The sequence below is a fragment of the Pelophylax lessonae genome, assembly GCF_965119305.1.
Source record: "Pelophylax lessonae genome assembly, chromosome: 1".
Taxonomy (NCBI): Eukaryota; Metazoa; Chordata; class Amphibia; order Anura; family Ranidae; genus Pelophylax; species Pelophylax lessonae.
In genome coordinates, this window is record NC_138768.1 from 494784598 (window position 1) to 494812178 (window position 27581).

The window sequence follows — 27581 nt, forward strand, 5'->3', positions numbered from 1 at the left end:
TAAAAAAAAGGGCCAGTTTACTGGGGTTTAGGAGGTCTGGACTTTGCCCAGTGGGAGTAAACAATGGCCGATATTTGGCATAAGAGGGAGAAATAGTTGGTGTTAGTGGGAGGAATAGTGCCCCATTTTTGTCAATGGAAAGACTTATGCCACATCGTTGGTGTCGGTGGAAGGAATAGTGCCCCATTGTTGGTGTCAGTGGAAGGAATAGTGCCCCATTGTTGGTATCAGTGAAAGAAATAGTGTCCCATTGTTGGTGTCAGTGGAAGGACTTATGCCACATTGTTGGTGTCAGTGGGAGGAATAGTGCCCCATTGTTGGTGTCAGTGGAAGGAATAGTGCCCCATTGTTTGTGTCAGTGGGAGGAATAGTGCCCCATTGTTGGTGTCAGTGAAAGGAATAGTGCCCCATTGTTTGTGTCAGTGGGTGGAATAGTGCCCCATTGTTGGTGTCAGTGAAAGGAATAGTGCCCCATTGTTGGTGTCAGTGGGAGGAATAGTGCCCCATTGTTGGTGTCAGTGGAAGGAATAGTGCCCCATTGTTGGTGTCAGTGGAAGGACTTATGCCACATCGTCGGTGTCAGTGGGAGGAATAGTGCCTCATTGTTGATGTCGGTGGCAGGAATAGTGCCCCATTGTTGGTGTTGGTGGCAGGAATTGGTGTCAGTGGAAGGAATAGTGCCCCATTGCTGGTGTCGGTGGCAGGAATATTGCCCCATTGTTGGTGTCGGTGGCAGGAATAGTGCCCCATTGTTGGTTTCAGTACGAGGAATAGTGCCCCATTGTTGATGTCAGTGGGAAAAATAGTGCCCCATTGTTGGTGTCGGTGGAAGGAATAGTGCCCCATTGTTGGTGTCAGTGGGAGGAATAGTGCCCCATTGTTGGTGTCAGTGGGAAGAATAGTGCCCCATTGTTGGTGTCGGTGGAAGGAATAGTGCCCCATTGTTGGTGTCGGTGGCAGAAATAGTGCCCCATTTTTGGTGTCGGTGGAAGGAATAGTGCCCCATTGTTGGTGTCGGTGGAAGGAATAGTGCCCCATTGTTGGTGTCGGTGGCAGGAATAATACCTCGAAAGCCGGATAAAGGCAAGCAAAGGGCTCCATTGGGCCCCAGGGCCGCAGTTTGGAGACCACTGATATAAGAGATACCAGTTGATACCAGAGGCAATAAAAAAAATCAATGTGTTTACATTCTACAGCTATCAGGCACAAGGAATGGATCAGGAAGCAGACACCGGCCATAAACAAGGCATTAGCAAGCAAGGAGCAAACAAAATAGTCCACTAGAAGTCTAGACAAATAGTCATTAAATAATCTCACAATTAGCAAAATAAGTAAAGGTGAGTATGCATTGTATTATTTTAGAATAGAAACAATGGGCAAAATCCCAGAACCCCAGAAATGTAATACACAGTAAAACAGCATAAAATAGCTACCGTATTTGCCGGCGTATAAAACAACTTTTTAACCTTAAAAACATCCCCCCATAATAGGAGAGTTGTCTTATACGCGGAGTAAAAAATGTTAGGCCCAAAACGAACGTCCTTAATAATCTCTCAACCCGCTGGATGTGCGGTAATAATGTATGTACCGTAGCAGAGTAAAAAAATGTGAGGACTATGGTACTTTACATGGCCCAAAACAAAGGTCCCTATTAATGTCCAAGCAGGGTAAGTACACAGGGTGTAATCTCTCAACACGCTGGATGTGTGGTAATACTGTACCAGTATGTACCATAGCTTTGGCTACAAACAGTATACCGCGCTGAGCCAATTACGGTGAGCGATGTATTCTATTATTGAATACAAAGCCAGCTTGGATTTGCGGAGCCAGAGAGGCGGGCTGATGATGTTACTCTCTCTGACTCAGCCAATCCGAGCTGGCTTTGTATTTATTAATAGAATACGTTGCTTACCATGATTGGTTCAGCTCAGTATACTGTTTGTAGCCAAAGATAAGATACATACCGGTACAGTATTACCACACATCCAGCGTGTTGAGAGATTACACCCTGTGTACTTACCCTGCTTGGAGATTAATAGGGACCTATGTTTTGGGCCATGTAAAGTACCATAGTCCTCACATTTGTTTACTCCACTACGGTACATACATTATTACCGCACATCCAGTGGGTTGAGAGATTACACCCTGTGTACTTACCCTGCTTGGAGATTAATAGGGACCTATGTTTTGGGCCATGTAAAGTACCATAATCCTCACATTTGTTTACTCCACTACGGTACATACATTATTACCGCACATCCAGTGGGTTGAGAGATTAATAGGGACGTTTGTTTTGGGCCATGTAAAGTAGTCCTCACATTTTATACTCCGCTACGGTACAGAAAGGGGGTAATCTTATAGGGGGAGTATAGCCCAAAACCTATGTTTTAACTTGAAAATTACGGGGTCCTCTTATACGCCCAGTCGTCTTATACGCCGGCAAATACGGTAACTTAAAGAATTACATTTATTTTCCAGAAAGGGATTAGGAGTACACCTTCTTGCATTGTTCCCTTTCCAGGCTCTCTCTCTCTAAATATATATATACATATATATACAGATAGATAACTATATTTTCAAAAGTATTAGGACGCCTGCCTTTACACGCACATGAATTTTAATGGCGTCTTAGTCTGTAGGGTTCAATATTGAGTTGGCCCACCTTTTGCAGCTATAACAGCTTCCACTATTCTAGGAAGGCTGTCCACGAGGTTTAAGAGTGTGTCTATGGGAATGTTTGACCATTCTTCCAGAAGTGCATTGGTGAGGTCAGGCACTGATGTCGGATGAGAAGGCCTGGCTCGCAGTCTCGGATCTAATTCCTCCCAAAGGCGTTCTGTGGGGTTGAGGTTAGGACTCTGTGCAGGCCAGTCAAAGTCCTCCACCCCAAACTCGCTCAGCCATGTCTTTATGGACCTTGCTTTGTGCACTGGTCCAAATCGTTTGGTGGAAGGAGGATTATGGTGTGGGGTTGTTTTTCAGGGGTTGGGCTTGGTCTCTAATTCCAGTGAAGGGAACTCACTGGAAGGTGTCAGCATACCAAGAATTTTGGAAAATTTCATGCTCCCAACTTTGTAGGAACAGTTTGAGGATGACCCCTTCTTGATACCTTTGGGATGAATTAGAGCAGAGACTGCGAGCCAGGCCTCTCCTCCAACATCAATGCCTGCCCTCACAAATGCGCTTCTGGAAGAATGGTCAAACATTCCCATAGACACACTCTTAAAACTTGTGGACAACCTTCCCAGAAGAGCTGAAGCTGTTATAACTGCAAAGGGTGGGCCAACTCAATATTGAACCCTATGGACCAAGATTGGGATGCCATTAAATTTCATGTAAAGGCAGGTGTCCCAATACTTTTGACAAAACCGTTTGTTTGTGTGTAAGGTATAAATATGCCCCCTATTATCCTGTTTTTGTCCTACCAGATGTTAATGTGAAAGCTCGTAAGTATGAATTAGTAGGTGTCTTGGTGCTGACACCACGCTAAGGACCTTAGATTGTAAGGGCAGTGACGATGTGAATGTACAATATACTGTATATGTTCAGGATTATGTAAATTGTTAGTGCAATAAAAATACCTGTAATAAAAAAGGAATGCATTTAATAGTAAACAAAAGCAGCTGAATTATAGCAAGGCCACAAAAGTAGGCAATTAATGTTTTGTTCATGTCACGTGTTATTGGCAGGTTTTAAAATATAATCATTTACAAGGATGGCAGCACGTAAATAGCCAGCATTTTGGAATGCTGGAATACCCCTATCACTTGGAATTATCTTACTTAGTTCCACCTGTGTGCGGCTACTGTTTACCATATCCCTGTACAGTACTCATTCTAAGAAACACATCTAAAAGTTTTTTTTTTTTAACTCATCCACACTCTCCCCTGACACCACCAACTGTGGAAGGGAGTTCCACACCCTCACCACTCTATCAGTGAGGAAGCAGTTTAAAAGTGAGCCGTTTCTCATCCAAATTCTCTCCTCCCAATGCTAAAGTCAACATTCAAGGATTCATTCAAGGATCAACATTCAAGGATTTGTATATTGCTATCATATGCCCTATTTAGTGCCTCTTTTCCAGGTAAAAGAAGTTTAATATTTGTAGTCATTCCTCATAACTGAGGTCCTCCACCCTTTTGTTGCCCTTCTCTGGCCTCGTTTGAGTAAATACCCTTTTTGGTCTTGAAGTTTTTAAACTTAAGCTGGTCATAGGTGGGTAGTTTTTTTATTCAGTCGGTGGTGGATAGGGGAATCCTCTTTCCCCCCAGATGGGACACTGTATTCTAACCATGGGACTCACTGCTGTTAGAATACATTGATCAGCTGCTGCAGCCGCTGATCAACAAAGGTTTTCCATGTCCCTTCGACAGTAGAAAATGAAACAATCGACTTCCCACACTGGCCCCACACTGTCTGAAATTTAGCCAGTCACTAATGAACCAGCCAAATTTTGATCTGTCTATGGCAAGCTTTACTTTGGGAAGATTCCCACACTTTTACTTACATTTTGTGACAAATATTTACTATTACCTGTAATTAAAGACTGCTGTGTCATGGAATTCACAGAGCCTGCCTTCTACACTACAAAGGTGCAGAGAAGAGGAGTTTCAGGAGGCAAAGTAATCACTGCTTGTAGGCAGCAAGGTACCATGGGATATGCAGTTCTTAAAATTTGAACGTAAACAGCAGAGATGAAGTTGCAAAGCATGCAGAGAATCCAGAATGTTGTGGAAAAATATGGGCAGCAGGCAGGCAGCACTGATAACATGAAAGGAGATCCTTCAAGATGGCTTCTATTGGATTGTCTATTGTTTGCATTGTTATTACAATGATGATGTTATACAATAATAGAGTATACTATGACCATAGGGCTCTTTTACAAGTAAAACATTGCATCTTTTCAGTAAGCACAGTTTTATAATTGTGATGTTTACCTCAAAGTCATTCTTATTTTAGGGCCTTGTTTACATGGGCATAGAAAAGTATACACCCATGTGAGAGCCGTGTTTTGCCTGCATAGAAAGCATAGGTGTTTCATGCATCCACATGCAGGCAGTCCCATTCATGTCAATAGGAACCCAGCGGCTACATGAACACATCTGCTGTTAAAAAATGTAAAATCGGTGTGGGTACGTGTCCTTCCATTGCCAACTGTCTGCGTTCAGTGACATGCACCCACATGGATGTCAAAAAGCAGTGCAGCTGCTACATCCATATTGACAGGAATGGGATTACCTGCATATGTATGCATGGAACATCTGTGCAACCCATGCAGACAGAACGTGGCCCTCACACGGGTGTACGTGTAAGTATGCCCGTGTCAGTGGGGCCTTACTTGCTTGCTGTGATATAATATGACTATTATTTTAAAAACACAAATTTGTAGATTTTCTCTCTCACTTTGAGTATAATTAATTTGTTGATTGATAAATTTTAAAATACATTTTCATCCACAAAGAGTTAAGGAGGTCATAAACAGGGTAGTCCAATATGAATAAAGGGTCTGAGCACTTAGGGCAATCCTACAGATAACAACCATATGACCCTCTTTACAAGTTCATGAACCAGCAGATGGAAAGCAGACGGAATGCCCAAAACCCAAATGTCAATACTCCTTCCTGTGCTTTAGGAGGGGTACCCCTTTTTAAAAAAGCTCTTCCAGATCTGAAGGTCATGGAATCTGATATTCATATTGAAGAGGCTACATATTCAGTAACCATTTGCTGTGTGAATACCAGCCCTCATCCCTGATGTGCTGAGCTTCTAGCAACTGGGATAGGGAAACATGGTTCTTTATGCTTTAAATGCTTAAAGTGGTTGTAAAGGCACAAGGTTTTTTACCTTCATGCAGTCTACGCATGAAGGTAAAAAAAACCTTCTGTGTGCAGCAGCTCCCTTAATATTTACCTGAGCCCCATCTTGATCCAGCGATGTCCACGAGAGCCTTACCTCTCCGGGGACTCACACTCCTGACTGGCTTTTGGCAGCACTGGGAGTCATTGGCCAGTGAGTCAATCAAAAGACAGAGGGGGCGGGGCCGAACCACAGCTCTGTGTGTAAATGGACCCACAGAGACCCAGGTCAGGAGCACACCTACTTGGGTGCCCCCAGAGCAAGCTGCTTGCTATGGGGACACCCAGCATGAAGGAGGAGCCAGGAGCCACGAAGTGGGACCTGAGAAGAGGAGGATCCGGGCTGCCCTATTCAAAACCACTGCACACAGCAGGTAAATATAACATGTTTGTTATTTAAAAAAAAAAAAGGCTTTAGTATCACTTTAACAGAGAACAAACTGATTTAACCATTTTATGTAAAGGAAACCTGTACTGAAATACTGAACATGTCATTGCTGCCCTATTTCTAAGAATACTAGTTGAATAAATGTCTAAGCACACAATACTTTTTACATTAGGAAGTCAGAATTCTTAAGCTAAAAGTTCCAGATCAGTAATTCAGAAGTACTAAGGCCACATGCATAAATGTAGAGAACAAAGGACCACGTGTTCAGTGAAGAATAGATAAAGTACAAAGTCAATCCCCTCTCCCCACACTCCAAATAGGCAAAAATGGTTGAAAGGATAGAGATCAGTGAATGGTTCTTAAAATAGGGCACCTACACAACAGAGAGGGGTGAACACCTGTCCAGCAAGAGTGCCAACAGGAAAAACAAAGACGCTTAAAAGTCAGTCTAGTTAGTTCCAGTGAGGAAAATGGAGTGAATGGAATTCATCTGCTGATTTATAAATCATGAAGGCAGCACTGCAGTGACCAGATTACGGGAGTGAAGAGAATAGGAGTAAAAGAAACATCAGCAGCAGCAGTTCACGATAAACGGAAAACTTATGTAAACAAACCTCAGAGTGAAAGCAATGGGATAATTGAAAAATAAAGGGCACATTGATAAGAGAGAGCATTTAATCACTATGCACTCTCTGTTATATTCTGCTAGGCTACACAAACCACAGTCCACATTTTTGAATGGGATGTAAAGTGTGATGTACTGCCTGCATTATCCCATGGAGTTTTCTCTGCTTAACACTGCAAATGGACATTTTATAATTGGAAAAAAAGCTGGTCATGTGACTTTGACAGGTCCCATGATCGGGCTCTCCACCCAACTTTGTTTTCCCCCTCTCTCTCTGCTAATTGCTTTTTATTGCATACCACTGGCTTTTGACTTCAACAGCCATCAGAATAAAATACGACTTTCTTTTTTTTTTTTTTTATGCTTGCAGCTTCCCTCTAATACCAGACCCATATCTAGGATAGGCATCTGCTATAGACGAGGGATATCTCTGACGGTTTGTTTAGAAACAAAAGTAAAGTGTCTGAGGCTGTTATTTGCCTGCAATTTAAATGGCATTTTTTACTTTGTAAATGTAATTTTTGCTGTAATAGGTTGTATACATCATACAGACGTGTCACTTTACATGCAGGGTTAGGGCAATCCCAGGAATGTTATTTAAAGGAATTTTACATTTTTAACAGCGGTGACCTTAAAAGACAAAATAGCTTTTCCGTCACACAGAATTTTTGCTTTGGTACATGTCCCCTGGGGCAAAGCCCAGCTCCTCATGCCAGATACGTTCAGCTCATCTCTGATGATTGATAATTAAGTATAATATACTATTGTTCATAATATTAATGATTATACTAGAATAAGGTCAAAGTCATAATAACAGTATGTCACTCATGTCACTTAATTTTCTTTTAAGGTAACTTGTAGGTCCAAAGGATGTGCAGTCTGTAGTTTACAAAGTGTCATAAGACAATTCCTGGAATTCATAAAGACTAGCGAAGGCAAATTTTGCAAAAGTGTCTATTATGAATTCTAAAAGTGGTGAAAAATGAGCCAAACTTCTGTACTTGTCTATAACTTGTACTTGAATTTGGCTCATGCTGCACCACTTTTAGAATTAATGTGAGACACGTTTTTGCAAAGTCTGCCTGAGCCAGATTTTCTCTCTGTATGGCAAAAGACAGTTTGTCTTAATTGGCTCCAGGTTTACATTTGCTGTATTCAATGCGACACAATGTAAAAGTGGCACATTCAAATAATTTGGTGCACAAGTCACTGTCAGAAAAAAAGTGTTGCAAACACATGAATTTGGTGCACACATAACATGCAGGATTAATGCAAGAAAATTGGCACAGCAGTTTTATTGAATTTCCCGCATTGTGATTATCGAAACCTTTTATAATATTTTATTTACATGTATTAATTCTTTGATTTATTGTTTGCTGTATCCTTCTAATATACTGTATATTGCAAGGACATTTAGGAATATAGATTACATATGTGGGGTTCCTTTTCTTTGTTGCTACCAATGAGTAAATGCAGGTGGTCTTTTTCATTTACAACAAGGTTTTGAATCGTTTTAGCTCTTCTAAATATGATTTTTCAGATCTTTTGGTAAATTAAACTTTAAGATAGCATCTTGTTCTAAAATAGATTGATATTTATTGATTGCACTTCTACATTGGTTGTTATAGATATTAAAACATGTTTTAAAAGCTGGAGGTAGCTTGTATGGAATTTGATCTCTAGCAATTTGTTAAAACTTCCTTTCAGCAAATGCTTTGAGTGTTTGTTGGTGTTAAACACAGCTTTTAAATTTCTGTAACAAAAATACAATGTCTAATAAACAAATTCAGCAAAGATGTCTTCCTCACAGCTTACAGTGGAACCTTTAATAGTTGTGACAGTCAACTTATTTTAAAATATTTTTGCAATAATCACATTATCTGGGGACACATACAAAATAAAATCCAGTTAATGAATATATTGGTGATTTGAGTAGTGAGTGTTTACTCACCACTCAAATCACCAATATATTCATTAACTGGAAATTATTTTGTATGTGTTCTTAGGCAATGTGATTATTGCAAAAATATTTTAAAGGAAGTTGACTTCTAGTTAACTAAAGACTTCAGATATTATGAAATTGTAATCCACAATTGATTCACTTTAAATAAAAACAAAAATAAAAATGAGATAATTGCTATATTTCTTGTAGAAAAAATATATTATTCAGATAAGAAATAAAGGGTTTGAATAGTTTTTTTTTCAATAAGTCTAGCTGGGTGTAAATAGTTCCCCATTGCAGTACCTAATTTTTGTAGATAAAGAAATCCAAAATGTAATAAAAATCTGTTCTAAAAAAGGGAAAATTCCTTAAAAAATAAAATTAAATAGGTACTAATGGATTTAAGCTCAAAATCACAAGATATATGGGTGAAAAATGAGGCTACATCCACAGTTAAAAAGTGGTAATACTGTTTATAGAAACAGTGCTAAATAGTTGAATACAGGTTGAACAGTTACATACAGTCAAATAGTTGAAACAGGAAACAGTTTGGCACCTAGCTACCCAATTATGTTTAGAAGTACAAGTACTTTTGAAGAAATACACCTTGCTGTTTACATGCACTTAGCAACATTAACTGGCTATTCAAGTCAGTGAATTAGAAACATAGCAAAGTATTGGCAGAAAAAAAACTAAGTAGTCCATGTAGTTACATGTTTTTATATTTTGTTTTTTTACTTTTTTTGTCTGAGTATAGATCTATGTTTGTCCCAAGCATATTTGAAGCCACTAAACCCGGCCATAGATGGTTCAAATCTCAGCTGGTTCAACAGGAACCAGTCAAGAATCAAACTATGTATGGGCAGGCTGTATGTACCCAAGTTGTTTGATCAATCAGCCTACCAGGTTTTACATGCAATTATTACAAGCGTCTGTTATAGTCATTAGCAATCAGTGTCTTCTCCTGGAAAGAATGGCTTTTCCCGCCCTCCTGCTGGGAGAACACAAGGGCTTGGTGAGAGGGATTTCTCTGTCAACACTGTCTGTTGGTTGCAGGGAAGAAATTGCTATGTCTATGGCCGGCCTTACTGCTGACTGACTCATTACCTCTACCGCTGCTGGAAGGCTATTCCAAGCATCAACTACCCTTTCTTCCTATCAGTTTGAGGTCATTAAACAAATTATAATATCTTAATCAGCACAATTACAATTAAAAAAAAAATCACAAAGATACATATAAATACTAAATAGTAATTAACTGATTGCTGCCAGTGCTCTACAAGTGCCTTCACCTCACTTCAAACAATCTAAATACAAAATGAGTACAGCATAATCTTCTATTTGGAAATAGTGATCTCAGTGCACCAAAAAATTGCTACATAAGTGAAAGCATAACAAACGTGAATCATCTGTGTTTAAATGTGACTAAATCATATAAAAAACAAATATCATAATTCAAATACATTCATATTACAATGTGTCTGTTTAAAAGTAAGTCAACATAAAAAGTAAAAAAAAAAATGCGTAGTCCTTCAATCAATCCTAGGCATAAAGCCTCGTACACACGTACCGATCGTCGGCCGAACGATCGGCCGTCTTTTGTCCAGGGCTGTCGTGTCTGTTTCTGTTGAAAACTGCAAAAGACTGCACACGAATTTTGTCGGCCAACAACAGCCGACTGCAGAAGTGATGTCATGTGATGGTTAACTTTCCTTGTCTTTTTTCTTTTCTGAGCATGCCCAGTCTTGCTAATCTGCTGTCTGTCGGCCGAAATCTGTACTGACTGGCGAACAATCGGCCATTCTGGTGTTGGCCAACAAAAATTTTAATGCTTGCACGACAGATTCTGTTCGGCCGAAAGTGCGCTGTCGGCTGTCGGAAGCATCATGCTAACAAGCCTACAATCGGCCGATCGGTCGTCGGCCGAATATTTACGGCCGGCAATTGGTACGTGTGTACGGGGCATAAAGATAATCGTGCCACCTCTGTGTGATAATCAACTGAAAAACAGGTGCTCGAACAATTCACCACCACTGTTAGCAGCTCACCTCCAACACTGAGATCTCTATTTCCAAATAGAAGATTGCGCTGTACTCATTTTGTATTTAGATAGTTTGAGGTCATGTCCCCCTGTTCTTAAACTTGGTGTCATATTGAAAATACTTCCCTCTTGAACCTTATCCACCCCACTGGAGTTTTGTTTTTGCTATGTAAACGAAAAAAGACTGAAAATTTGATGGGATACTGACTTGGTGATCGTATGTTAAAAAATATTTTCTTTTCTTTTTTTTTTTTTTTTTAATTTTTTAACATAATCTCATCAGAGTAGTTCAGTGTCACCATAGTAGGGAGAGGATCATGGATTTTTTTTTAATTATATACTTTGATTGCTGTTACAATGATGATCATTGAATAGGTTGAATGGGTTACATTCATGACCGCTGTGATTGCTAGTGATTTGCGATTTGCTACAGCTAACCACATGGTACAGGGCGCTGTGATTGACCCAGGTACTATGTGATAGCTGTGCGCTAATTACAATATCAGTCTGCAGGAAACACAGCTTTTAATAATAAAATTAATTCTTAACAGCTTTGTGATCATGTGATCGCATAGCCAGTCCACCAGAAACAGCGGTTGCTGAAGCGGCATGCCCCTAACCTGAAACAGGCTGGATTATATGCATGTACGTGATCCAGCCTATCCATACCAGGCACTCACAGTAAATTTCTCCCACCTCAACATAAGACAATCAATCTTATTTGTCAGAACTAGGTCTAGAATATGACCACCTGGGGTTGGGCTTTTTACTACCTGTTTTAGAGAAACCCTATTTATTGCCTCCATTACTTGTAATAGCAACTCGAAAATTAGTTAATCAGACATGTTAAAGTCACCCATAATCAAAACCTATCACTTCATTGCTATTTGAGTTACTACTTGACTATACAGTAATGACGTTTCATTATCAGGATTTCTAGAGACAGAGGTAGCAGAGGAAATGGCTCAGTTAAAGCTTAAAGAGGAGCTTCAGCCCCCCCCCCCCCCGGCCAAAAAATGAAAAGTCAACAGCTACAAATAGTGCAACTGCTGGCTTTTAATATTAGGACACTTACCTGTCCATCGATCCCACAATGTCGGTACCCCAGCTGATTTTTCAATTGGCTTTTGGGTGCTGCCCCCGCCGCCATCCTGACTAATGGAAACTGACAGTAAAGTCATGTGGCTTCACAGCCCGTCACCTGCTGTGCATGCATAAAGCGCACTGCGCTTCCTATCAGGGACCTCAACATTGTCCAAAATATTCCAAAAATCACCTGCTTATAAAGTACATAGTAAACTATGTCTTTACTATTTTAGTGTGCTCGATTTTAAGAATTTACCCCTCTTAAAGTGGTTTTAAAAGTTGAAGGTTTTTTTTACCTTCATGCACTTTATGCATGAAGGTAAAAAAAACCTTCTGTGTGCAGCTTCCCTCCCACTGGAGCAGTCACACTCAATGAGAAGGGAGGGGAGCAGGGCTTGAGAGATGGTAAACAGGAGTGCCCCCATAGCAATCAGCGTGCTATGGGGACACTCAGCAGGAGGGAGGAGCTCAGAATGCCAGTGGGGTACCCAAGAAGATGACAATCGGGGCTGCTCTGTGCAAAACTATTGCTCACAGCAGGTAGGTATAACATGTTTGGTATTTCCTTTAGTGCCACTTTAAGTTTTTATTTCTACCTAATTGGAGAGGTTTTTCTTCAATTCCTGTTGTGTCAGGACTGGAAGTGAGAATCACTCTAATGGGAACACAGACAACAAGAGGGGCTAAAAACTATTTTTTCATGATTGTTTTGTTACTGTCGTTGTCCCTGTTAATCTTGAGGACAGTAAAAATCTCCCTCATGGAGACTTAGATAACAAGAAAAAAAAAAAAAGAATTTCCACTTAGAGGTAACAGAATTGTCACCCACAATGCAGGGGATGGGCCATTATGTTCAGGAGAATCAATAAAAGCATTTTCTGCACCATTCAGCAAGCAAGGCTCAGTTTATTTCAGGAATACAATTTGGCTGAAATATATTAAAATTAGGACCCTCATTCCTGTCCCCAATCAGATGTAGTGGTGTTCTAAGAATGGCATTATGTTTCTGTGCCCATATGTGGCCCAATCTTAACTGGTTTTATTTGTTTTAATTAAAAGGAGCCTGATGAAAGATGCATGAAGCAAAAAAGTTGTCAAGGATCTCCCTCGTGGACTTTGTTTAAAAAAGTGGGAATTTGGATTAAAGCTTTTGTTTTTGTGATTTTTTTTTTTGTCTGTCAATGAAGCCATTTAATAACCTGTGTGATACATATAAGGTGTCTAGAATCTCATCCTTTCTCAGGCATTATAGTAACTCTATGAGTTACTCTTGTATGATTATATCCATGTGCAATCCAGGTGAAAAATACATTGTTCCATTATCCAAAGTTCTATTAAAAACCTGATGCTAAAAATTAAAAAAGAATAAGGTATTTATGGATTCCATTTATATTGATGCAAAGGTGCCTTTTATAAACACACATTCTGTGATTTTGTAAAAAAAAAAAATGAAAACCGATTTCTAAAAGTATGAGTGCTCATTCCATGTGTCAAAGTACGCAATCATAACTGATTTACAAAATAAAAACTGAAGGCAAAGACAAACTTCCACTACCAATCTAGAATATGAAATACACAAACTGAATTAGTCAAGTATGATTACAGCCATCTAAGTTACACTTACCTGTTTTATTAAGTTGTAAAAAATAAACACTGAAATAACGCGTAATACAAGTTAAAACTTCACAACTATAATGTAATAAGAAAATAAAGAATAAAAAGAGAAATTTAACAATTTAATGGAAATGTACTTGATGTAGCACATAATAAGCAGCTGAAACATAAAAATGTGAAGCAAAAAATGCAATGAGAAAACTACAACAAAATGTGCTATTCCAATCAATCAACTTATTGAAATCAATAGTGAGTATTTTCTGTCAGCACATATGCTAAATGATAAACACTACTGATATCAACAGCCTGACTAGGCAGTTCAGACTGCTACATTTCAGGCATTAAGAAAGTTTGACTGAAATATGTATTGTGCTTTATAGATTAAAAATGGCAATACAAAAAGGCACAATGGGACTTTACTAAAAATATTTAGAAAACTCGAGCACACCTTGTAATTTGTATATGCTTACAGAAGGGTTGTTATAGACAGCCAATTCCCCGAGCAATGTATTATAAGGATTGTTAGTGCCACGAGGACGAAGCAGAGCATTGGTAATAAGATGATTAGCCATGGCTCCTGGAATAGCCCAATAAAAAGACAAAAAACAAAAAAAACAAACAAAAAAAAAATAAAAGTCAAGAGAGGTCAATTAAGATTATGTATTAAAAACAAACATGTAAACATCAGTGAATGACAGCTATAAAAACAGTCCACTTCAAAGGACAGCTGATGTTGAAAACAACAAACTGCAGACTGACATTTAAATTGAACATCAATATACACATCTTTTTTTGTGTGACCAAAAACTTACATTCATCATATATGTATATAATGTATTTTAAGAAAAAAAGTGCTGATTAGCCATGCATCATGCATCAGTGAGACAGATGCTGATCTATTAGAAAATATGGAAGCAGAAAATGTTAAATAATATTAAAATAATATCAATAGTATTACATAGATTACATATTACAACTGTATAAATTTGCAAATCCTATGAAGGTGCTTTCGCAGAATTTCTGCTGCAAATGACAAACCATAAACATGAGTGGAAAGCGGGACGTGTAGCATGATCCCACTATCATCTAATCATTCTGGCAAAAATATGCCACCTCTAATCGCCCAAGCCTGCAACTTCCAAAGGTTTTCAAATTTCAATTGGGGGGGGGGGGAGAGAGATGGGTGGAGGTTAAGGAGTTCAAAGCAATGATTTATCTTCATATGTCTGTACAATTGGTGCATCACTGGATCTGGATAAAAACTGAACTCCAATGAAAGAAAAAATACACCTTTCCAGTGGAAGGGTTAAATGCACATTTAGTTCTAGAGAAATAACAAAATCAGTTTTTCTTACCCGATCCTCTGCTCCCTTAAGCTCCCCTCTGCACTAAGCAGCCTCTTCTCCACTATGCCATAGCTCCCAACTGTCCCTGATTTCGAGGGACTGTCCCTCATTTGGAACAAAGTCCCTCTGTCCCTCTTTCCTCCTCATTTATCCCTCATTTTGGTCTGATCTCTGTAGTTGTATATAAAATGCACTTTTTAGTTTTCAAAAAGTGAATTCCCAGTGCTAAACATTTCAACCAATTTCTAAATTGCTGCATTTGTAAATTTCAAAAGTCAGTATAAAGGAATAGTAGTGGTAAAAAAAGCAATTGTGGTTTCAAGCAATCATTTTTTTTTTGTATAGTTGTCCTTTAAGGGGGCATGGCAGGGGTTGTCTCCTATGCCTACATACTTTTGCCAATAGGCATCCTTCATTCTCATTTCAAAAAGTTTGGAGGTATGCCTATGCCCCCAGTGCTGCATTGGCACTGAAGCCAACAGCTAGGGGATGCTGTGGTGATACGGTGACAGGTAGGATACAGATTGTACAAAACACAGCATTATAAATATTATACCAGGGATTAGCTGCAAAAGTGTGGAAGTAAGCCTTCCTCCAAACTAAATCATACAAACACATTGCACTTACAGCCCAATTCCAGTTTGAATAAAAATACACCCTTGCAGTGAGGCTGACACTGCACTGCAAGGGATGAATGCTCAGGAAAAGCAGATTTACCTGGATAAAGAAAATGCTTTTTCAGAATAGCTTATCTAACACCCCATACTTTAGTGGAAAAAAATAGTTTTTAGCATTTCTAATAGCTTCTTTTTTTTTGTGTGGCCACATTGAGATACTGTATATATTGCATATATATTTGTACAAAGGGTGTGTAAGTGGGTCTGGATTAAAGCTGAGCTCCACGGAAAGTAAAAATCCTCTTCTTCAGTGGGGCTGGCCCTGCACTGTAAGGCTGCAAGGGTTAAATGCTTGTTTAGTTCTAGGCGTACAAAAAAATAATTTTTTTGCTGATCTTTCTGCTCCCTCTGCACTATAAGACCAGGCTCTGCAGCCTCTTTAACCCTATTTCTCTGTGGTTACCGGTCCTGCATTGAAGGGGAGGATGCCGAGGGACAGTCCACCACTGGAGCATAAGGGGTGCTGGCTACTGCAGAAGTGAAGGATGAAGTAAGTAAATCTGATTTCCCCAAGCATTTAAACTTTGGCAGTTAAAGGGGGCAGCCTCACTAAAAGGGAGGAATTTTGTTCTACCTGAAGTTATGCTCTAAGACAGTGCAGTGTGTTTGAATGTTTTTATGATTTGATTTGGAAAAAGGTTGACTTCCACACTTTTGTTGCTCATCCCCAGTCATAAAACGGTGTTGTTTACTACCTATTCCACACCTGTCACTGTATCATGACAACATCCTCTAGATGTTGGCTTGCCACCATGCAACCCTTATTTGTCACCATGCCACTATGGCAGTGATGGGGAACCTTGGCACCCCAGATGTTTTGGAACTACATTTCCCATGATGCTCATGCACTCTGCAGGGTAGTTTAGCATCATGGGAAATGTAGATCCAAAACATCTGGGGTGCTAAGGTTCGCCATCACTGCACTTTGGTGTCCTCTTGAAAAGCAGGTAGGGTTCCACTTCTCTGGACACGCACCTACCCTCTTCATTTCCTCTCACTGACGCTATGGTCACTGCAGAATTTGTTCCTCCCACTGGCACCACCTATGCTGGAGCATTGTTAAATGCAGTATAGTATGTGCTTCAATAATAAACACTTCAGATTGTTGCAGGACATTACGAACATCCATTGCCTCTGTTTTACCATGCATGTAGTGTGACCAATATCCCTACTTTGGTGCAATGTGCTCCACTGTTGCCCTTCCCTTTTTCCTATTCTCAGCCTCATTGACTTCCAGAAGTTCCCAGGTTTAATGTTAAGAGCAATAAACAGAAGATGTAAATAATGAACTAGACATCAGTACAAGCCATTCAGTTCAAAGCCCCTGGTTACATATTTAGACAGGCTAAATCTTTGTAACAAGGGGTTCAAATCCCAAAACCTTATCTACTGCTTTAAGATTAGCAGTAAAATCTCAAACATTTTTTTGCAAATCATCAAAAAACGCTCGTAAAACAAGGCAAGCGTTATTCCATCGAAATTTGCAGCCTTTATCTCATAAAACTAATTGGTATTTTATCTCATATCATCATATTCAGAGGGATATATACAGCGCAGAGGGATTGAAACATCTGTCAGTTTTTATTACTGTCTGTGATTCACCTTGTCTATTTCTACTATTTCACCTTATCATTGAAAGTGAATCGAAAAGAAAATCCCACAATTTGACATCGAAATAATAATAGAGGGGAAATCTCTCCAATGGGACACAGATGGCAAAAAAGAGGGGGGTTCTAACCCTCCCTTACTCTATTCAAATTACAAAAAAAAAAAAAAAAAGATTTGCATTTAATTGCACTTTAAAGTAATTTTTGCTGTGATATTTGGTAAAGTCTTTGCTTGATCTTTGGACATGTCTGTTTTGTCTTACTAGTGAATAGCCATTGTCATTCTCTGATGTTCTTGAAAGTCTCACTCTGATATCCATCTGCCAAACCTTCAAACTCATGACACCCCTCTCCTAACAGCTCAAATTACACACCTTTGTAAGAATACTTGTCTATTCCTAATATGCCACCATCTGCTCTAGCGATGTACCCTTTTTTTAACAGAAGCAGGAACATGTATAGCATTAGAAACAAATTTTTGCGCAAAGGAGCCTTAACCACTTGCCAACTGCCGCAAGTATATATACTGCGCCGGTCACCCCTGTGCAGGCAAAGTGACGTACCGGTACGTTACTAGCCTGTGAGCCAATAGGGGGCGAGCGCACGCCGCCAGAGGCATGCTCCCGCTCGTTCTCGGACACCTCCGCGCGAGTGGCCGGCGGTCACTCGTGGTCGTCAGTTACAGAGGGAGAAAGGCAGGCGGCTAATGTAAACAAAGCCGCCTGTCATTCTCCCTTGTGTAAGTGCAGAGATCATACGGTCCTGCTATGTAGGATTGTAGATCTCTGCTGTTACATGAAAAACCACATCCCTGCACAGTTAGAAACACGCCCCTAGGGACACACTTAACCCCTCCTTCTCCAATAAAGTTAACCCCTTCCCTCCCAGTGTCATTTTTACAGTAACAGAAAAATCACAGATCGCTGCCATTACTCGTTAAAAAAAAAAACAACAAAAATGACAAAAATCTTCCCTGTAGTTAGTAAACGCAATAACTTTTGCACAAACCAATCAAAATACGCTTATTGTGATTTTTTTTTACCAAACATATGTAGCAGAAAATAAATTGGCCAAAAATGTTAAAAAATTTTGATTTTTACATTTTTTTTGGGGAATTTCATAAAAATTTTTAAAAATATTGTTATTTTTTCAAAATTGACGCTCTTTTTTTGTTTATAGCGCATGATCAAAAAATCGCACAGGTGATCAAATACCACCAAAAGAAAGCTCTGTTTGTGGTGAAAAAAAAGGATGTCAAGACCGCGCAATTGTCCATTAAAGTCACGCAGTGCCGAATCGCAAAATAGGGCCTGGTCAGGAAGGGGGTAAAATCTTCCGGGGCTTAAGTGGTTAATGTTACCCATAGGCTTCTTGACGCGTTGTGGATATTTCTCTGCAATGGCTGACACAGGGGAGAAGGCTCCCCTCACAGAATCCGAGTGGCTTTTCTATGAGGTAACTGGAGAACTGATCCGGGAAAAGTAGAGACTACTTAAATATCACATGCCTGGGCCTCTACTTAATTATTGCATGCATCTAACTCATTTATTTCCTTTAGTGAATTGACTTTTTAAAGGTAAATACTGCATCACATGTGATATTTGAGAAAAATGTGTCACGTGACAAATACCACATGCAATAGCCTTTCGTAAATGGAGCCCACTGTCTGAATTTCAAACTAAAAAACAAAGCTAAACACTCGGCGGCGGACACCTGGCTGGCTGTTACACTAGGCATTAACCACTTAAGCCCCGGAGGATTTTCCTGCTAAAAGACCAGGGGGTATTTTGCGATTCAGCACTGCGTGACTTTAACGGACAATTGCGCGGTCGTGCGACGCTGTACCTAAACGAATTTGACGTCCTTTTTTTCCCACAAACAGAGCTTTCTTTTGGTGGTATTTGATCACCTGTGCGATTTTTTGATCACGCGCTATAAACAAAAAAAGAGCGACAATTTTGCAAAAATAGCAATATTTTTCACATTTTTTTATATGAAATTCCCCAAAAAAAAAATGTAAAAATCAAAATTTTTTAACATTTTTGGCCAATTTGTTTTATCCTACCTATGTTTGGTAAAAAAAATCGCAAAAAGCGTATTTTGATTGGTTTGCGCAAAAGTTATCGCGTTTACTAACAAAGGGAAAGATTTTTGTCATTTTTGTTGTTTTTTTTTTTAACGCGTAATGGCGGCGATCTGCAATTTTTTTTGCGGTACTGCGACATTGCGGCGGACAGATCGGACCCTTGACTGACATTTTTGACACTTTTGGGGTTACCAGTGACATTTCTACAGTAATCAGTGCTATATATATGCACTGTTACTGTAAAAATACACTGGCAGTGAAGGGGTTAACTTTATTTGGGAGGGAGGGGCTGTGTGTGTCCCTAGGGGCGTGATTCTTACTGTGATTGGCTGTGGCTCTAGCTGTAAGGACACTGATCAACGGATCTACATACTAGATCCGTGTAATCAGTGTCTTTACAGCGAGGAGAATGACAGGCAGCTTGTTTACACAAGCTGCCTGACATTCTCCCTCTTCCCCCGACGATCGCCGAGTGGCCGGCGGACATCGGGTCCGCTGGTCACACGCGCGGGGGGATGCGTGACCGCGCGGGAGCGGGAGCGCGCCTCCGCGGGCGCGTGCTCGCTCCCCAGACCCTCCCAGGCTAGTGACGTTAATTAACGTCACTCTGCCTGGCAGGGGCTGACCGCCGCAGTAAATCTACTTGCGGCGGTCGGCAAGCAGTTAATGCCTCTGGAGCTTATATGACCTGACCTTTTGGCTATGGATTACCTCTCATCCTTTTAGTCAACGGTACACACAGTCTCCATATGCATTTTACCAACATCTCCAGTTTCTATAAATGACAGGTTTAAGAGGCGCTGATATAAAGCTGGTGAATAACGCACCTCCTATTGAAAGGGATTGATGGAGGAGGATTAAAGAGCGATTTATATAAATTCAAATGCCTGCAGGGTCTGTGAGATGCACATCTTTCTGGTGAGCGCATTTTATTATCCACTCCTTGCTCACTGGATCACTGGATCACAGATTGAGTACATCGGATGATTTTAGTTCACTTTACAAGATATTTCTTGTCCACCTTTAATACCACTATATGGACTCTACCATTGTTCATAAGAGCACATTATTTGCACGGTCAATCATCACATTTGAGTGATTCACACTTTAGTCACTTTGAGTCATAATATCTTGACTATTAGTGTCACACCATAGCATTTTATTAGTTATATATATTTTATTTTAAGTACATTTATTTATTGCGTTATTTGCACATATTGGACTATTGCACATGAATTAATTTTTGTGATATTTATGTTATCCGATTCATGCTTATATGCAGCACTGTATCCGCTTCATGCGTATATGTAGCACTGTCCAGCATATGCACTTCATCACTTTTATACACTAAAGATTTTTATAAGCAGATATTTTTAATATTTACAGTAAGTTATATACCAGCTTTTATATCAGCGCCTCTTAAACCTGTCATTTATAATAATTTTTATTAGTTCCATACTTTTAAAATTCTGGGGCAGCAGATATAATATCTTTCAGCTGTTCCACTTTATGTAGGACTGAGCGCCTTCACATTGTTTACAAATCTCCAGTTTCTAGCCATTTGAGCTTCTCCAGCTGCTCTACCGTCCGCCTAGTTATTCATCTGCCTGCCTCATTGGATGATTTTCAATTAGTATATCTATGGGAGCTTTTTGTTGGCTGCCTCCATGCCCCCGCCTGGGGGAGATTACACATCTTGATGCTCTTTGGGTCTCTAATGAGCTGGTGGTGACTGTTTTTTATGAGTATATGTATGCTCTTTATTATTAAAGCATCCCACTCACCTGAAGAAGCAGATCTCCGCGAAACATGTTGGGTATTATGGGAATTATATGTAGATAATTTTACCCGACTCACCTGTAAGCCAGGGACTCTACTACCAAGTGGTATGACCCTATTGGTGTAGTTTGATTATCAACTGCATCGAACTGTGTTTCACACAATTCTGTACCATTGTACACATATACTCTTGTGTTTTTGTGTCCTTTGTCTTTTATATTTTTGCAATAAAATTTCAAAGATTTTGTTTGTATAAAAACAGTCTTTAATTTACATTTATATTTGTCTTAGTACGGTACCATTAAAATCCCCACTTTTGCCCCCAAATGCTCTCTCTACATACTGTTTTGGGTATTGGGTATAATGTGTGTACTTTTATTTTAAAAATATCTGCTACTTGAGCTTTTCCTAAAAAACAAAGCAGTTTACTTACTGTGTATAAAATATATATATATATATTTTTTCTTAAATTGTTTTTGATTTCAGTACAAGTTTTTGTCATATTTGAATTTGTCAATAAAAATATTACTCCACTGGTACATTTTGCAAGATTTGATAAGGAGTTGGTAACACTGCTGGACACCTGGGTTAATTGCATACCCCAAATGTCCCAGATCCTACAGAACTCTCTTGTCTGACTTTGCTGCATTACCTACTACCAGGCATACACCTTAACTTATGACAGCAAAGCTACTAAGTGCCTGTATTCTCAGTAGGACTAATAGTGTATGAAGAGAACCAGAATTGAACCTTGGCTTCATTCTTCACATGACTGTACTATTAACCACTTAACGACCAGCCACGTAGATCTACGTCGGCTGACTTTGAGTGGTTATACCGGGATGATGCCTCTAGCTAGAGGCATCATCCCGGAACCGTTGTTTGAAGCCAACGGTCGGCTTTCCGTCGGTAACGATCGATGCGGCTCGGGAGCCGCTCGATCGTTACCGGGGGGTGGGAGGGGACGTCCCCCCCCTCCCGCCGCCTTCCGCGGCTTTGCTCGGGGCTCCCGTCCCACCGGGAGCCCCGAGCACCCAGCCGGCGCGTCCGCCGGCTGGATGGAGTCCCGATGAATGCCGGAAACGGCATCGATCGGGTCTCCGATGTCGTAACCCGGAGGCGGCGTCCATGACGTCACATCCGGGTTACTGTGCTGCAAAAGGCGGCAGATTTGAAAAACGGCTGTATGCAAAAATGACGTTTTCGGCGTTTTGCATACAGGGAAGTGTAGTGGAGGGGTCTAGGGTCTTTTAGACCCTCGATCCCTCCATAAAGTGTACCTGTCACACATATTGGTGTCACAAGGGATGTTTACATTGCTTGTGACAGCAATAAAAGTGATCAGATTTTTTTTTTTTTTTTAAAAACTGTAATAAAGTTAAAAAAAAAGAAAAAATAAATAGGAAAAAAAAAAAATTTAGCCGCCCCCGTCACCGTTAGCTCGCGCACAAAAAAAAACGTATACGCAAGTCGAGCCGCAAATGAAATCGCTGTTCAAACCACACCGTATCGCCGCGATCGCCAGAGCGTGGGCAATAATTTAAAAAAAAGAGCTACACTCTAACTCTAAACTGGTAACCGTTAAATAAATTTAAAGCGTCGCAGATTGAGATCTCTATTGACCGTAGTTTGTCGCCATCCCACGGGGGGCGCAATTTTAAACCGTAACATGTTTGGTATCTATTTACTCGGCGTGACATCATCTTTCACAATATACAAAAAAAATGGGCTAACTTTACTGTTTAGTATTTTTTAAATGCAGTGAAATGTGATTTTTCAAATTTTTTCCAAAAAAATGGCGTTTTTATTCTCCAGAGTCTTTGCTAAAAAAATATATATAATGTTTGGGGGTTCTAAGTAGTTTTCTAGGAAAAAATACTGGTTTTAACTTGTGAACAAAAAGTGTCCGAAATAGGGCTGGGGGTAAAGTGGTTAAAACATTACTGAAGCTATTTTTTTAAATTAAAATAACAAACATGTTATACTTAAATGCTCTGTGCAATGGTCTTGCACAAAGCAGTCCTGAACCTTCTTTTCTGTGGTCCCCTGCCAGTGCTATCCACTCCTCTTCTCTGTCTGCCCCCATAGCAAGCCACTTGCTATGGAGGCAGGCAATGCGAATGAGCTCCTGAGCCGGGCTGGGTGTGTCCATAGAGTGGCTTGGCCCTGCCACCTGCTCCCTCCTCACCAGATTTGATTGACAGTAGCAGGAACGAACCAGTGGCTCTAGTGCAGTGATGGTGAACCTTGGCAACCCAGATGTTTTGAAACTACCTTTCCCATGATGCTCACCTACACTGCAGTTATGACTCAAAACAGATAAAGACAAAGACAAAATAAAGCACCTGGACCAGATGACTTACACCCACATGACCTCAAAGAGTTGAGCTCTGTTGTTTCAAAGCCATTGTTTCTAATTTTAGGGACTCTTTAATGACTAGCTTGGTAGCAATAGGTTTTCAAAAGCCCACTTTAAAAAAGAGATCACAATCTTTACAAAGTAGCTATGATGTAAGCATGGATTCACAAAAGTCTGAAGTTGTGAAACAAATCTGCTCTAATTTTGAGAAAGTAAACAAAAGGAATGGTTGTGCATATAGTATACTTGGAATTTGCAAAAGCATTTGGCAAAGTTCTCCACACACAGCTTTTATATTGCATAAAGTCTATGGGCATACAAAACAGTCTATAAAAGGATAGAAAATTGGCTAAAGGAATGTAGGTCAAAGAAAATGGTTCAAAGTTTTTAGTGGTGTACCCCAAGGTTTAGTGCTGGGTCCCTAACGTTTTTAAACAGTAAATGATATAAAGTTTGGGATTAAATGTACAATTTCTGTATTTGCAGACAACACCAAGCTATGTAGTGGGATACTGTCCTTACAGGATGTCTCCAACTTACAAGCAGACCTTACTGGATTGTTTAATTGGGCAAGTATGTGGTACATGAGATTTAATGTTGATCAATGTCAATCGATTTCAATAAATTAAATTTAATCAATGCTAGTCACGTAGGGGCTTAAATCATACATTCTAAGAAGGGAACAACTAGGGGAGTCAAAAGTCGAGAAGAATCTAGATGTTCTGGTAGCTAATAGACCTTATAATGGAATGTGATGCCAAGTAGCAGTTTCTAAAGAAAGCAAAATAAATTCTTGTAATAAAAGAGATATAGGCACCAGAGAAATAGATATCATTTTGCCCCTGTACAAATCATTAGTGAGATCTCATCTGGAATATGCAGTTCAGTTTCCCAAATGCATATTGGGAATCTGGAGAAGGTGCAGAAAAGGGCAACCAAACTGATAAAGAGGCATGGAAGAGCTCAGCTATGAGGAAATATTAGCTGAACTGAGGTAATTAAGGTGGGATCAATCATTATGTGTGACGGTACTCACTGTCACTAGGAGTGAAAGACAGATACTTAAGGGACACTGAGAAAATGGTTTGGATAACTTCAAATGGGAGAGTAGTATTTATCAACAATATCTCTCAAGAAATATAAAGATTTAATCCCACTTTACACTGTGAGACCTATAGCCTGTTGTCATGAAGTCTGTGACACCTAAATAATCATAGCAATACGTAGATGTGTATTTCATGTACTTCAATGTAGGAGATGGACAGACTGTCATTGGCAGTCTTGTCCTATTGTCTATCTATTGAGGTGTGATGTGTATTGTGTTAAGTCTCCCTGTCCCATTGTTAGATGTTAATGGCCTCACATTGTTCTGTCCAGATGGCTAGATAATTAGTTCAGGTTAATTTGGTTTCTGTATACAATTTCATCTGCATGTGATAATGTAATCAGACAGAGGGGAGGGATTGTGTATACTGTATGGGAGTGACTGAGTGTAAAACTCTGTTTTTATTGGATTGTGAATTTCATGTCCTGTTCCTGCATGTGGTCCCCAAATGGCTGGTGATTTTGCCACGCTTGATCTGCTTGAGTCAAAGTTTGCAAATTGCAATCGGCTGCATAAGTGCTAAAAAAAGCTCAGACAGCTGAGCTGTGGGAAGTGGGCCGGGAGATAACAGCTCCACAATCTGCTGCAATAGGGTGGCTGCTCTCTACTTTTCCATGATGGCTGCCTCTGGAGTACATACTGGCTCATTGGGGTTGTGCCTCACCCTCACTTTCCTCCTCTGCTTTGTCTGGCACCCAAGTCGCGTCAGTGACCTCATCATCATCTCCTCCATCCTCATTATCACTGGAGGCAACTTGGCAATACCCTGCGGTAGGGGAACATGACTTCAAATTTCTTGTTTACCAGTGTTCTCCCCTCTCTGTAGGCTCATATTCCTACCTTCCTCAACCTCAGATTCAGAACCAAAATCAGAATCAAGTAATGCCTGTGCATTGTCAAGGAGCAAGTGACTGGTGCTTTTATCAAATAACTTTGCTGATTCCTCCATGCATAATGCTGTGGACAAGGAGGCAGAATAAACAGCTCTGGCAAATGCAGTGGACTGTGCACTAGTCTCTGCTTGGGTGATAGAGAATGAGGAGGATGAGGATGGTTTTGTAAGCCAGTCCACCACCTCCTCTGTATGCTGTGGCTGGATAGCACGGGCAACATCACTAAACAGAGAAAATGGTGACCTGTCTGAGGACAGACCGTGTCCACCTTTGCCTGTGGACATATATGTTGCAGACCCCCCTCACAGTGCCATGGGAACATCTGCCTCTCCTTGTTGGCCTCCTAGACATGATGGGGGGGGGGGGGGGGCTTATTACCGAAATGTAGAAGAGATGGGGACATGTGTATTTGAATGCACTTTAATCAATGGAAAGTGGTGTTTGGTGCACTTTAACTTTAGAACTGCCACTGACATAAATGCACACAATATACTGCAGTAAAACTGCACTAACGCACTACGATATACTGCAGTAAAAGTGCACTGAGGCACTTCAGTATACTGCAGTAAAAGTGCACTGATGCACTACAATATACTGCAGTAAAACAGCACTGGCGCACTACAATATACTATAGTATAACTGCACTGATGCACGTCAATATACTGCAGTAAAACTGCACTGATGCACTACAATATACTGCAGTAAAAGTGTACTAACGCACTACAATATACTATAGTATAACTGCACTGACGCACTTCATTATACTGGAGTAAAACTGCACTGATGCACTACAATATACTGCAGTGAAAGTGCACTGATGCACTACAATATACTGCAGTGAAGTGCACTAATGCGCTTCAGTATACTAGAGTAAAACTGCATTGATGCACTACAATATACTGCAGTAAAAGTGCACTCACACACTACAATATACTGCAGTGAAGTGCACTAATGCGCTTCAGTATACTGGAGTAAAACTTCATTGATGCACTACAATATACTGCAGTAAAAGTGCACTGACACACTACAATATACTGCAGTGAAGTGCACTAATACGCTTCAGTATACTGGAGTAAAACTGCATTGATGCACTACAATATACTGCAGTAAAAGTGCACTGACACACTACAATATACTATAGTATAACTGCATTGATGCACTTCAATATACTGGAGTAAAACTGCACTCACGCACTACAACATACTGCAGTAAAACTGCACTGACACACTACAATATACTGCAGTAAAAGTGCACTGACGCACTACAATATACTCCAGTTAAAGTGCACTGCCGCACTATAATATACTGCAGTGAAGTGCACTAATGCACTTCAATATACTGGAGTAAAGCTGCATTGATGCACTACAATATACTGCAGTAAAAGTGCACTGACGCAGTTTATTATTATACTGCAGTAAAAATGCACTGACGCACTTCAATATACTGCAGTAAAAGTGCAATGACACACATAAATATACTACAGTAAAAGTGCACTGACACATTACAATATACTGCAGTAAAAGTGCACTGAAACACTACAATACACTGCAGTAAAAGTGCACTGATGCACTACAATACACTGCAGTAAAAGTGGCCTGACAAAGTTCAATATACTGCAGTGAAACTGCACTGACGCACTACACTGACACACTTCAATATACAGCAGTGAAACTGCATGGATGCACTACACTGACACTGCAGTAAAAATGCACAGGAGCTCTACCACTAAGTTCACACTACTCTGACACTCCACACTCACAAAAGAATCTCAACAGCACACTAACTTGCTAATAGCAAGGAACAAAGCCCTGTTCTATCTATTTCCACGCTAATATCACACTGCAAATAGCTTCTCTAGGAAGGAACATTTTATAGTGTGGGGTGGGTCTACGAGCAATGAGCCATGATTGGCCTAAGTCATCATGACTTTCTCCATTAATGGCTCTGATAGTGTTTTGTGCCCTGATTGGCCAAAGCCTTCATAGCTTCAGCCATTCAGGGCTTAGAATGCACTGTGCGGCGCGCAGTGCACTGTGAGGCATTCGGCGGGTCTAACAAATGGTCAAATGCCCTGTCAATTTGGGTGTTCGAGGAATGGGCGAAAAGCCAATGTTTGGCCAAATTTTTGCTCGGCGGGAACTGTCTGCCCAACACTACCCTGAGCATTTCCTCCTTGAT

The 27581-nt window shown here is 40.2% G+C and overlaps 1 protein-coding gene across 2 annotated transcripts in view; it reads right to left on the reverse strand.

Moving 5' to 3' along the window:
* ADGRL3 (adhesion G protein-coupled receptor L3) overlaps window positions 1-27581 on the reverse strand; it is a 1148837-nt gene that overhangs the window by 119408 nt on the left and 1001848 nt on the right. For both annotated transcript variants that reach the window (XM_082254905.1, XM_082254904.1), the window contains one exon: window positions 14000-14128. In XM_082254905.1, coding sequence (XP_082111031.1) covers window positions 14000-14128 — 129 coding nt within the window. The remainder of the gene's footprint in view (window positions 1-13999; window positions 14129-27581) is intronic.